General features: G+C 38.8%; 1 protein-coding gene across 2 annotated transcripts; it reads left to right on the forward strand.

Moving 5' to 3' along the window:
* The first annotated feature begins 148 nt into the window (after nucleotides 1–148).
* On the forward strand, nucleotides 149–12,928 carry LOC103460977 (TSC22 domain family protein 1). Of its 2 annotated transcripts, none has more exons than XM_017302339.2 (3): nucleotides 149–430; nucleotides 7,653–7,704; nucleotides 11,405–12,928. In XM_017302339.2, exons 1-3 carry the CDS (start codon nucleotides 321–323, stop codon nucleotides 11,678–11,680), a joined length of 438 nt encoding a protein of 145 aa, XP_017157828.1. In that variant the 5' UTR covers nucleotides 149–320; the 3' UTR covers nucleotides 11,681–12,928. The 2 variants fall into 2 exon arrangements, with proteins under 2 accessions (XP_017157828.1, XP_017157826.1); XM_017302337.2 differs by lacking the exon at nucleotides 149–430 and adding an exon at nucleotides 4,517–7,453.
* The last annotated feature ends 1,589 nt before the right edge of the window (nucleotides 12,929–14,517 follow it).

Raw genomic sequence — 14,517 nt, forward strand, 5'->3', positions numbered from 1 at the left:
TTACTCACAGAACGTCTCCGTCTGATACGTTCTTGGTGCCACAGCAGGGAAATCACCGGCCCAAACGCTAATCTGGGTTGAAGGTTTACGTAACTCCTCGCGTCACATGGCCACGCGTCACCTCCTGCACAGCAGCATCACTTAATTCACTCCACTCAGCAGCCACAGATGAGAGGCATGTTTACCGGATCATCAGAATCGTTCGTTTGAATCAGGACGCGGCTCCGCCGGCCGATGCGTGCGCCGCCGTGACCCGGTTCTCCGGCCGAACTGAGCCGCTCGGTTCAAGGGGTTCGCTTGTTTCCGTGGAGGGGATCCAAATGTTCCCGCTGCGAGACGTTTCAATGAGGGTGCAGGGAATCCGGCTTCAGGGCCATGACGAGATGTCAGTGAAGCTTTTGTTCTGGGAGCTGGAGCAGCACCTCAAGAGGTAAAGGAGAGGCAGGTCAGGGGTCAGACGCTGCAGTAGCTGCTGCAGCTGGTTTTACGATATCCTTTCTTCAGCCTTTAAAGGTTCAGTCAATGCTGGATTCTCTGAACTTTGAATCACATGTAAATAAACAGGGTAGGGATGAGTAAAACAAATCCTTAATGCGTCTCTTTGGCATAATCAAATCATTTCTAGCCCCGGGCAACGACCAGATTTTACTTTTTGTTTCCGTTTATTTTAAATACTGTTGAACTCTTTTTCCTTCTTTTGCTTCCATGCTCCTGTGTCTTATCTCCATTTTATAAAACGCACAACTACAGATAAGATAAACTATCTCTGAGACTGACTGACGTTAAACTGAGAAAAACATTATAAAAAACTAATTTTCCTCCCTGATGTAGCTGAAATAACCTGACACTATAAACCCAAATGAAGAAATAACGTCACTACAGTGGCTGCAACTAATTGATGAATGTATAAATTATTAACCTCTTAAGCTTTTTTATAATACAACATTGGAAATACCTCAAAAGAAGCAAATAAATATTTTCCTTTTTTAAAATTGTAGAAAAGCTCAGAATCCTATAATATCGCTTTTCTCTAGTGAACAAAGTTAAGCTAAATCTGCCACTTGAGGAGTTTTGGTTAAAACATATTTACAGATGAAGGTGTTGTATATGCGTTTTGTATTTATAATACAATTTTGTAACGTTTTGACTCAATTATTCTGAATGTTTTTTTCCCATGATAAATTCCAATTAATTAAAAAAAATTCAAAACTGTTCATTCAATGAAAGCATAAGTAAATACCAATAATTTTAAACTTTGATTAAATGCAATTGCTGTGTGGAGTTTAGTGATGCAAAACAATCTTTTTTATTTTAGTGGCGTCCTAAAGAATCGTTTTAGAAAAGATAAATGTTTTTCAAGAGCAGTATTTGTATTGTGTGGCTATAATTGCTGTGACAAAACGTCACATTCACGCTAAAAAAGAAGTGATGCATACATAGTAGAGATGTGCTGATAAGATTTTTTCCTGCCGATTCCCATTACCAATGAGGGCCGTTCACCGATACCGATCACATAATTATTTTTTAAATCATAAGCACTACCGGTTACATTATGTGGAAAAAGGAACCATGAATTCACCTTAATTTAGACAAAAACTTGTTTTTAATAACTTTTTCCAAGAAAAAAACAAAACAGGCATTGTGCAAATTGTACTATCGGTAAAACTATCTTCCAACAGACTGAAAACATATGAAGGCTCTGAAGAGGTTAAATAATGTAAAAAGTCAAAATAAAACCTCTCAACATTGCCAAAAAAATTCAAGTATAAAACGTAACATTCAAAGGCAAATACAGAATCCATTACAATAAACAATCCAGAGTTACTGAATGAAAATTTCCTGATAGCATGGCGGCTAGCTGATTACTGCTAGTTCTGATCAATGCGTCATAGTTCCACACGACATCGCTTAGGATTTGTTGCTGCGCGTTTGCGCAGTGTGAAGGAAAGAGGAGACCAGCTGCACAGGTAGGCTGCGAAATGAGATGCAGGTGATCGGTTTGTGTGATCGGCAACAAGAGACCGTGATCGGCGATCACCGATCAGACACTTTTTCACGGAAATCAGCCGATTATGATCGGTGGCCGATCAATCGGCACACCTCTAATGCATAGTTCATCATTTTTATCATTATCACAAAATATAGTGATAAAACTTTAAGTCCATATCTCCCTAAGTGATGTAGTTTACTTTGTTACTGCCAGTAAAACGCCATTATCCAGTGATTTAGAACTGCAGAATATCGGTGTGTGCAAATTGCATCCTCAGAGAAATGTTTGAATGCAATATTTGGCAGGATTTAATATTTCAGGTGTGACCAGTAAGGTCTTCGACCAGTTTAAAACACCAGTTCAAACCCACAGAGTGGATTTTATTAGTGATGAGGAATGATGGAAAAGTTGTGTAATTTTCCTAAACTCAAACTCAGCTATTTCAGAGTTGAAAGAATGTTTAACGATCTGAACAAACGTGTTTTGAAAGACATCCAATCTTAGGATCTATTCTTGGAGTCGACTCATTTAAGAGCTTCAGGTGTGCAGGCTATTTGGGTGTGGATAAGTGGCTAAACCGCCTTCCAGTCAGGGACCAAACCGGAAGAGATCATGGCGGCTTAGCGTTCCTTATTTAAGCGTCTGGGCTCCTGGTACAGAGAGTCCTGAGGTGTTTGAGGATCAGAAGAGAGCAGAGGATTTCTTTGAAGCCGACTTTATAGCGGCACTGCATAAATCTGCCTGAGACTCAGTTTTTAAAGTAAATGCCCTGAAGTTTCTTTTTCTACCACCACACCCCGTCAGTCCCTCCAGGATGTTGCAATGTTGTTTTTTTGAGATTGTTCCAGCCCATGATTACTGCTTTTGTGGCATATTTTTCAAAAGGTTGTGATCAAAGTTAAAAATTTTTGAGCTTAAATGTAGAGGTGTGCCGATTGATCGGCCACCGATCATAATCGGCCGATTTCCGTGAAAAAGTGCATGATTGGGGATCGCCGATCATTGGCTCTTGTTGCCGATACCGATCACCTGCATCTCATTTCGCAGCCTGCCTGTGCAGCTGGTCTCCTCTTTCCTTCACACTGCGCAAACGTGCAGCAACAAATCCTAAGCGATGTGGAACTATAACGCACTGAGTGAATGGGGAAGTTTGCGTGTTGCGGCGGAAAATTGAAGCAGGTCAAAATGCATCAACACAACGAAGCTATCACGACATAAAAACAATGCCATACTTGACGGAGTTTGGCTACATCGAGGCTCACTGCAGTAAAAAAAACATGGAGGATCAGATAGCAGGTAAAGCAGCACACAGCTACAAACACTCACCCGGATTATTAGCATGACGGTCAGAAAGCTAAACAAATAACCAGCAAAATTATTTAAGTCTTCGAGCTGCGATGTAAGACGCTGGTTCTGCTCTCGCTGTTGAACCGCTGCTCCGCGCTACAGGTAGTAATATTTCACAGACGGAGCGCCGCTTCTGCTCCACCTGGTAGTGACTCTCACACCGAACCTCTGTTTAAAGCTGCAGCATCTAACCTAAAAAAATACATTTTACATACGTATTAAAACTTTTGCTGTCCTAACATGAGACAGATGATCTCTGAAAAAAAAAAAAAAAATAATAATAATAATAATAATAATAATAATAATCTCCTCCCTGCTCTGCATAATTACTCCGCTCAGTCAGAAACAGCCAATCAGAACTAGCAGTAATCAGCTAGCCGCCATGCTATCAGGAAGTTTTCATTCATTAACTCTGGATTGTTTATTGTAATGCAAAATGTTTTTTAAAAAATGAGTAAAAACAGAATAAATGCACAAATGATTACTGATTTTGTTGGGAACAACAACCATTTAATTTATTTTGATGTTTGTAAAGAATTATATATAGAAAAACTGTCATTCATATTTTTATTCAAGTTAACATGAACTGTTTACAGAATTTAAGCACATCCTATAAAACATCTCAAAATGGCAACTAAAAAAGGACTATTACCATTTAGGGTCACAAATAGGAAGTGAAATTAGAAGGAGGCAAAGAGTTGAAATTCAGCCGAGATGCAGTGATTGGTAAGAAAAGAAGGAAGTACAGAAACCGTTAAGACTATTGGTCAGATATGTGGAAAAGTTGAGATGACTGGTGAAAATCGTACGTCTTCATAAAATTTCCGAAGTGAGAACATTTGCATTAATGGTGTCAATCGCACGGGTGACTTCTGAATCACATGTAAACAAACGCAAAGAGAATAATTTAAAAATCTTAATTGATGCACCGTTCTAGAACCTCTAATTAAATTTAAAAAACAATTATCTCTTTGTATTTATTGGGATTACATTTTCCTTTTTGCACCTTTGTTTTTTTATGTCTGATTATGAAGTAAGGCAGTAATTAATATAAAGGGTAAATGTGCAAAATCTTCATTTGTTTGTAGACATTGTAGAGAAATTAAACAAATATTTAAAACTTTTTGAGCAGCATCTTTTTTCTGCAAGTTTAATATTAACGAACTGTCGTGTTTTTTTTTTTAAGTATAAAATGAATAGTGTTTGTTTTTCTGGCAGATTCGACATCAGTGCTACTTGTGACCTTTACAGTGGCCTCTGGGAAATTTACTGTTAATTGAATGAATATGAATATTATCAAATATCAGCAGTTTTAAGGTTGAATGTGGGAGCGTGAATGTTTTTTGTTAAGGAGTAAATTTCTGAGGTCAAAATTTGAGCTGATAAATTATTTTTCACCAAAATCCTCCCATCTGTGAAGCTGAGTTCACTTTTAGGGTGTGTTGTTTGAGTCATTTTGACCACATTGAATCCTCCTTAAAGAAAAATATTCCACCTGGAGAAATAAGGGCAGCATGATATTTGAGTTTCCCATCAATTTTTTTATGTTTCCTTGTATTTTATGTAAATATTTATAATTGTTTTTAACCATTAAAGTGTAAAGCATCATGTGAAGTACCGTAAATGGCCACACGGGAGCAGTGTATGTATATACTGCACATCATCACATTGAATCACTCCATTTCTTCTTCCTCTGTAAAACTGTTGTCTTACAAGTTTTACTGTGTGAAACAAGATTATAAATCTGTTCACATATGTTCTTAAGTTGTACAAAACAATCTTCTTTTACATGTAGTAATGAAGTGTCCAAAATCTTCCAACACAGAAGAGGGACAATTCAGGATGTTTAATGTAAAGTGTTTGAAAGGTTATAAATTCATATTTTATCTCCAGTACATAACAGAATCCAGATTTGTTGGTTCTGGAGGCTAAAGCTAAAGGTTTTTAAAGTTTATCCTAATTATAATTTTTGACCCCTAAACAATCTGCATGTTTGCATAATTTAAACGATAACCTGCAATAGAGCAGTAAAGTTGTATGAGATGTAGAAATGTTACTACTCTAGCACTAAATATTTGATATTAGAAATATTTGAATACTGTAAAGGTATACTTTTGGTCTCGGCATTTGGTCAAGCTAATCTGTGTTTGTGCTAAATTCCTTTACAGCTGATAGACTCCGTTTTAAAGCTACTAGCCTTTTTGTCCAGGTAATCAGTCCCATAAGTAGTTTGCTCCTTATAATAGTGTCATGGGCATTTATTTCATTTCATTCTAAATTTCTGTCAAATTAACACAAAATTTGCTCCACAACAACAAAAACAAGGATCTTGAGTATGTGCATTTTTCGTTTCCCCTTGAGATATTTTTGTCCGTCTCTGACAATTTCATGTATTGCTGAATCTTTTGCTAATCATGTACAACTTGAATCCTTTGGAACTTTTACAAATATCCAAGTCTGTAATGATTCCTCAACGGATTCGAGTGCCTTGATTATTGAAATTCATTGAGGCAAATTATTTGCCTCGAAGCTTCATTAAAATATATTTTACTATTTAGTGATTATTTGTGTTGCACAACACTCTGACTTCCGCCTACGAGTTGTTGGCGAAAGCTAAGTGATAGCAGCACAGTGTCCAGTTTTCAAGTTCAGATTTCATTGAGTTATGGTAATGACCAGGTTTTTATTGTTTTTTTTGGGGGGCGGGGGGCAAATACGCATTCCTAAATTGACTGGTGCGATGCCTGGAGTGTGGCCGCCCTTTGCCTCCTGGAGCTGCTGCCTGGTTCAGAGTGAACCCGGCAGCGAAGTGCGCAGCGGGTGTATTTTACAGGTGGAGCGAATAACATGGTGGGCTGCTGTAGCTGAGACCCAGTGTAGCTTTTACAGACGAACCAGAAAATAAATTTCTTACAATCCCGGCTGTAACAAACGGTTTGGTGGTATAAATATTTTTTTCTGTGTTGCAAAGGAGCCAAATCCCGTTGCTAACATGGACACAAAAGCTAAATGGCTGGAGAGTTAATCTATTAAAGTGAGAGTTCATCTATTAAAGTGGCTGAAGATAAATACATAAACTAAAAACTAAAATATAGACATTTTTAGAAGTGTATTTGTGAACCTGTCGCTTTATTATTAAATTGGATAAAATTTCTGATTTTTGTACATATTTTGTCCATGTTAAAAAGTCAGCCATTAATGTCAGGTTAATTTTCTAAACTACAGCAAAGTAGTTAGGGACGCACAAATATGAAAATTTGGGCCAATGATGATATCCGATACTACTGCTGTTATGGCAGTATAAATAAAGTTTTTTTTAATTGTCAGAATAATCGTTTATAACAGTGCTAGTCGTATGCGTGTTATGAATTTGCTCGACTAAAAATTGTCCCAATAATTATTGTAATTAGTAAAATACTGTTTAATGAATAGGGGGCTAAAATGGCTTCCAGCCCAGGGGCCCACACGTTTGTAAATCCGGCCCTGCTAACAGAATTTCGTTTTAAAAATCCTAAACTATGGCGGTACTGAAGCACCACCGAGTCCTGACCCGTCCTCTCGGGATGACGGAGGGATAGTTGTCCTTGCAGCAGTTTTGTCCCGGTCCAGTTCCTGACCGCTGAAGGTAGTTCCTCCTCCTCTTCCTCCTGGTCCTCTCCCTCCTCCTCTGCAGGAGTTTTCACGCAGAGCCGCCGTCGGCGGGCAGGTGGGGGCGTCCCCGCATGAATTATTCAAAACAGCCTCCGCCTCCACCAATCCGCAGCCAGCTTCCCGCTCTGTCGCGGGATAAATTATGCGGGATCGTGGAGATCCGCAGTCCTTTTGTGTGCCGCTGAGATGAGCTGACCTTGGACTGCATCCGTACCGCTGCGGGGCTCAGGCTGTGCGGGACTTCCAGCTTCTCTACTGGGCCGCTAGGAGTGGAGGCACCGGTCCGAGGCGGTGAGGCGGCGGCTGGACTCCGGGCTGTTTTAGTTAGTAAACCCGCAGCAGGATGAATGCGTCGTGCTACACCGTGGCCATGGATTTAGGCGTTTGCCAGCTGAGAAATTTCTCCATCTCGTTTCTGTCGTCGCTGCTGAGCTCAGACAGCTCTCGGCTGAAGCTCGACAGCAGGTAAAAACCTCGCCAGCACAGGGGGCTTTATTGTGAAACAGGACGACGGGGTCTAGAGAAATTTCCAGATGCTTCCTGGTCCCGACCCACATTCTTTACAGCGGAGGAGAAAAGCAGAGCGTCTCCCGTCTTTTCATTCCTCACTGCAGCGCGGCGCGGCTGGAAATGTTGTATTTATTTCTCTTTTTTTCCCTTGCAGCTCGTCCGGAGCCAGCGTGGTGGCCATCGACAACAAGATTGAACAAGCAATGGTCAGTTTTTCTCCTTAATCTCACGTCTGTTCTACTACGTAAAATTAAATTCAATCTTCTGTTACAAACGATAACTAAATCCAGTTGTAATTTAAACAACAACGACATAGAAAATATTTATTCTATTTCGTCTCAGTGTTTTAATGTAGCGTCATCTCATTATTGTTTTTAATTAAATTTAAGATAAAAATTTTAAAATGCTCTGTAAAGCGAAATTGCGGTTTGTTTTCTGTTTCGCCATCTCCGTTGTCAGGGCTGTTGCTAGGCAAACTGGAAGACTCTCACGCCTTGGTATAAATATCTCGCCTTCTGATTGGCTGAATGATCCGACATGTGGGTGGAGTTAGAGTTGGCAGCCAAGGAATATTCTTCCTCATCTTTGCCCGTTTTTCTCAGATTTTCTTTTATGGATTATGGCAAATAAAGAACAAAGGATCAGACATTCACATCTTTTTCAACTTGTTAGTGAATTTAAAAAAAATTAAAATATATTTTTTAGAGTGACAAAGCTAAACATAATTTTAAAAAAGACAATAAAACTATGAAGTTAAGTGAATATGAATGTTCAAAATGTGAATATATTTTACTAGACAAAAATTAATGTTTAAAGGCTTATTTTTTAATATTAATCATATTCACAACATCTATATCCAGTACAGTTCATTCCAGTTTTTGCTTCTCTTATTTGATATACATTTTGTTTTATTTTGGCACATTAACCATTTTAGAATCGGGTCAAGAACAAAAGCTGACGCTACCAAATTATCCTCCATTAAACGCATATTAAATATGAGTTTTTAGAAATTAAGAACTGTCTTAAAGCATACCTGTTTAATTTACAATAATTGATTAATTTAATTAATTTAGTTTAAAATACCTTTTTTTTTCCAGTGGCATCACATTGTTCACTTATTTACCGTTTCTGCTGCCACATCATCGCCTTATATAAACATTTCTAAAGCAGGCGGATACATTCCAGTAATGTTATGCAGGACAAAAACACACCTTGTGTTGTGTTTTCACCTTAATTCACTGAAACATGTTTGTCCAGAGCCGGCAGGATATCCGCTGTTTCAGAAACTCATTCACTGCAGAAATGACACTATTGAAGAAAAGCTCAGATTTAGAAAACTAAGAAGATGATGAAACCTTCAACTTCCTGTAGAACAAAAACCCGTTTCTGTGGCATCAAGTGATGTGTTGATATTGAAACAATATTTTGTGTATCGACTACTTGAAGCCACAGTAATAGATTCTTATGTACCAGGGTCCATTTAGTGTTTTTAATTATGATTGGTAATTTTTACTCTAAGAAACTGTGCAGTTGTTCACTAACTTACCAATTAATTTGGGGTTTTAATCAGCGATTAATAGCCTTTACAATCCAGAGACTCTTACTAAACCTTCCTGATCTTTTTGAGAAGAAAAAATATTATTTTTTGTTTCCACTTGAGTGAAATGAGAGTTGAGTTAATTACATTCTCATGTAAATTACACACATGGATTTATCAGTTGTTTTTGTTCCTACATAAAGAGGCACCAAAAGTGTTTGGAAATATACACAAAATCTGCATCTTGATGGCATTAAAGACTAAAAAAGGAATAGATTGACAAAGCTAAACATAGTCGATAATATCTCTGCAGACCACACACATCCTGGACACAAACTGTTCACCTTAGCGCAGTTTGCATTTTGCATTTTGCACTAATTCTGCTTCATCTCCCCCGTCTGTAAAAACACTGTGTATAGACATGTTTACAAAATTAAACACTTTTATTGTTTTACATTTTATTAGAGCTGCAACTAACAATTTTATGTTGATTAATCAATTAATCGGATAAAAGGAATTTACACATTCTGCAGATTCTTTAAATTTAACTACTGAAGTCTTTTTTTATACAATATTAGACATGCAGTAAACTAGGCAAGTGTATAACCAATTCCTTTTTTAAATATGAACATACACATTTTATTGCCTAAAATGCAACAACCCATCATTCCTTTACTGAAAACTTGATCATTTGTAGCGAAGATTGAATCTGCAACTAAAATTACTTCCAATAATTGGATCAAAACATGATTAATAGGATATTTTTTAATATTTAAACCAGATGAAACTAAAACTAGGCTGCTTGAAGAGTTTCTGAAAGAACGTATTGACAGGTTTTTTATTTTTAATATTCTTTGAACAGTTAATTACTGATCTGATTGTTGGTTCAGTCAGTGACCTACTTCTGAGTCTGTGTTTTCCATTTTATGATCGATTACTAAATTAGTTGACGATTATTTCATCACTATTAATCTGATTAATACAGATTCCAGCCCTAATCTTTATTTCAAACTAATTTTTATAAGTTCCTGATGCACGTTTTGATCAACATCATGAATATTCTCAAAGGGCTGGTTATTGCTGAAGGCACTAATAAATTACCCATCAACAAACTCTTGAAATATTAATAGTAACATTAAATATTCAACATCCTTTTATAATAATGTAGTTTTGCTATATACAGATGATACCTTATCTGTAATTTGAGTGACTAAAATAAATATTTTAAGGTTCTTTAGAGTCTAGAGGGCCACATAAAAACTCCTGGTGGACCAGATTTGGCCCACAGGCCTTCAGTTTAGAACATAATATAACTTATTGATCCCCAGGGGGAATTTGCTTATTTGCTGACAAGCTCCAAAGTCTTAAATATAGTTATATAAATAAATATAACTATAAGAAACATAAAACGTTTGACACGTAATTTGGAGCAACAAAATGTTCCACTGGTTTCATCCAGTTGTTGGAATTTATTTATTCAGACAGAAAAGTTGCTGAAACCTCATTTTACTCACAGATATTTATTTGTTTGGGAAAAACACCAGGAAACTTTCTAATCCTGAAAAACGTCGACAGGAAACATGAAAATATGGCCAGGTAATTATGTGTAATTGGAAGACATTTCAAATACCTAAAACCAATTATCCAACCTTAAAACAGGCAAACATAAAAAATACAATAAAAATAAATCAGTTGTTTCATCCTAATTAAAGTGTCCACATGTTTTTGACCGTTTATCCGGGTCACTTTCATTTGCTGAAGTCGTTGGCGTGCAGATCGGTTATTCGATTAAAATTTAATTAACTCCTTTAATTAGAGATATTGTAGACAGCGATGGCTATTGGCAGCAAAGCAGTCTGTATTGCAGTGAATTTTAAGACGCCTCTGACTGAAGGCACCAGTTTTTTTTGGTTGTCCATAATTTTCTTTATTTTTATGAAGAATCCGACCGTCTCATTGTGTTTCCAATCGTTTCACCAAGGAGACTCTTTAACCCATCGTTGGGTTAAAGAGTACACTGGTCACTAATAGATTTTGCACTGATTAGCACTGATTTAGCTAATTACCACTGATTTATCGGCGCCAATTTCCTTCAACTTTTGGAGATCTGTGATGGGCTGATACTTACATGTGAAGATGATCTTATCCTCGGCAAACGTCTAAAATCGACCACTGACCACTTTTTCCTCCTGTTAGAGAGGTTTGATTGTTGGCCCCGCCCACCAGGTCACAGTCACCCGTCTGTTTCCAACTCAGCCACTTTCTAGCAACAATTCAGATAAAGCAGATCTGAATGGTCAGGCTTTTTAAGGATCAATAATGGGTCAGAAACTTGTGATTGGTGACACTGACTGTGTGTGTGTCTGCAGGACCTGGTGAAGAGCCACCTGATGTACGCCGTGCGCGAGGAGGTGGAGGTCCTGAAGGAGCAGATCAAGGAGCTGATCGAGCGAAACTCGCAGCTGGAGCAGGAGAACACGCTGCTGAAGACGCTGGCCAGCCCAGAGCAGATGGCTCAGTTCCAGGCCCAGGTCCAGACCGGCTCGCCGCCCGCCCCGCAGACCACCGCGCCCTCTGGACCGCCCAGCGCCGCCGCCACCGGCCTGGCCCAGCCCGCCTCGCACAGCGCTGGCCCCTCGGCGTAGCCCGACAACACAAACTGAGCGACCTCTCACGTTTTAGCGGCTGCGGCGCCGCAGTTTGCCTTCCTCAGCCGGAGGTCGACGCTGTCAAGACGAGAATTTGCACATATTTATCTCTGAAGGATGCAGCCAGCGGGACGAGAGAGCGAGCGCAGTGGACAATCTTCCTATGCTGTGTGTGTGAGGCGGCCAGGAATCATCACACATTTGCCAAATAACCCTCGGTCATCAACAAGAATGTGCTACCATGAAGAAACAGTCAGTGACGACGTTATGCTTTCATTAAAATGAGATCACTGTGCCTGTGTCCGGCTTTGACGCTGACAGCAGCAGCAGCAGCAGCAGCAGCAGGCGCTTCTGGTGGTTCTGGTTGTCATTGTTTTGCTGAAAGATGTAAATAAAAAGCGGTTCTTTACCGAGGCGAGATCCTGAGAGAGATGAAGAAGTTCTTCTCAGAAAAAGATTGTGAGCCATTATTATTAATATTATTGTTATTATCACGTCAAAGTCCCCATCTGGAATGGGGGAGGAGGGTATTTTCAACACTCGGCAGCATTGATGATGTTACTCAAACTGTGGGTTGAACAAAAACCTGGTTTCTTACGGTGAAGATGATGATAAATCTATTTTCAGTATTTCCCTTTCAGGCTCGTCATTTTGCCCTCGATGAAGCTCACTGCTGCTTCCTCAGCCTCCATCGACACTTTGGGCTAAGCTGCATTTTTCTTGGTAAAAGTTCAACGGGCAGATGTACATTTCTGTATAGTGTAAGTAGGATGTAAAAAAGGAGGAAGAGGAAGGAAGAACAGATGCTATCTAGGTCACGCAGATTGATGCGGAGGAATCTGTGTCAGCCATCTTTAATGCTGTAATTTCTGGACTTTGGAAGGAGGGTTAGGTTATTTAACTGGCAACAACCAACAATGTTGCCCAACTCTTTTACTGCAACGTTAACTCTGACTGTGCACCATTTCTCATTGCTCTTTTTGTTAAGTATTGCACCTTTTGGAGTTTATTTTTTCTTTTCTTTTTGACAGTGAAACCCTTTTGGATCTGAAAAAGTAAACTTGGGAAGAAAACAAAACAAAGGAACAGGCTCTGAAGATGTTATTGTTTTTCATTCTGTGTATCAGTTGTATGCTCATGTTCTGTGCATGTTTCTTCAAAGACCGGATGAGATGACAAAATACCTACAATTGCACTTGACAGCTGCACTTCACAACTTTCAATAAACCTGCTTAAAAGTACAAACCTGGTCAGAGTCTTTGTCTCGGTCAACAAGATGAATTTCATTTCATTTTTCTGCTGGAAAAACCTAAAAAATATCTTTTGACCTTCTTCATGTTGCCTGACAGGCTCTTGTTGAGATTTTTATTATTCTGCAGCTCGTGCATGAAGGTGGTTAACCAAACTGAATTTGAAAAAATGTTAATTCATATCTTCACTAAGGCAGAAATTATTTACCTAAAGTAGTTTAACCACTCTAAAAAAGGTAATTTGCTGAAAGAACAATGTTTTGGCTAAACATAAGTTTAGCCAAAACTACAAAGAATATATAAATTAAAATGGAAAAACATTTGAGTGTAAATTTTCTACCCAGGACTCAATTGGCAATTTTTCCACCTGGTTCAAATGGTAATTTTACTGTCACAATATTAATCATTTTATCCTAAATTAGTCTGCAGGTTAGCTCTACACCAAGTCGAGCAGAAAGCTCGACTTGGTGATATGTTTCTATCAAAAATATATTGATAGAAACATATTTTTGTTGCTATAAATCATTAGTTTCTCCACTTTTTTTTCCATACACTTTTCACCACTTTACTTCCTCTTTGTGCCATTTCAACCATTCAACTTTTACCATATTCTGCTCATTCAGGACACGACTGCTACCTCTTTTGGTATTGACATATTCAGTGGTTTATAAAATATTCAGCTTAATGTCTACATCGTCTTGAAATAAATGGGACATCCAATAATTTCTGGAAAATTCAGTTAAGGTTTTTCGCAGCTATCTACTTTTCAGCTTCAAACCCCGTTCAAACTGTCAAATGTATTCATATCCTTCAACTACTTCAGTTTCCATCCATTGTACATGTTTACCCTTAGTGGGGTCATGACGGCTGCTGGTTCCTTTCTCCGACGGGCGAGAGGCGGGGTCACGCTGGAGAGGTCGCCAGTCTATCCCAGGGCAACCAGGACAAAAACAATCATGCACTCACACCTAAGGAGAATTTAGAGACCAGTCAACCTGACAGCTTTTGGACTGTGGGAGGAAGTTGGAGAGAACATGCAGAAAGACTCCAGGCTGGGATTTGAACCCAGGACCTTCTTGGTGCAAGGCAACAGTGCCAACAACTGCACTATGCAGCCTGCAGAAGTACGGTTACAAGTAGGGCTCCAATGCCAACCCCTCCTACCAACCTTGCTTCCAACTCTTCCTCCAACCCTCCTACCAACCTTCCTCAGAACTCTCCCACCAAATCTCCTTCCAAGCTTCCTTCCAACTCTCCTACCAATCTTCCTTCCTACGAACCCTCCTTCCCAGCTGCTATTCCTACCCCAGCAGACCTTTAGTTCTCCTTCCTTACCTGTTTCCTACTTTCAAACCACTGGAGAAATCAACCACAATATGCTGATGCACCAATCACCATCGCCTGGTTTGCTCACGTACATCTACAGTAACTAGTTACTACCCAACTCTGATTTTTTTTTACATTAATTCTGTGTGAAAAAGCTTTGCACTAGTACTACTAGTAATAACAATATTACATTTTATTTATAATGCCATTCAGATATTGATATCTCAAAGTGCAACAAAGGTTTAAATAATAATATAT

This window comes from Poecilia reticulata, chromosome 2 (assembly GCF_904066995.2).
Source record: "Poecilia reticulata chromosome 2, P_reticulata-male-v2, whole genome shotgun sequence".
Taxonomy (NCBI): domain Eukaryota; kingdom Metazoa; phylum Chordata; class Actinopteri; order Cyprinodontiformes; family Poeciliidae; genus Poecilia; species Poecilia reticulata.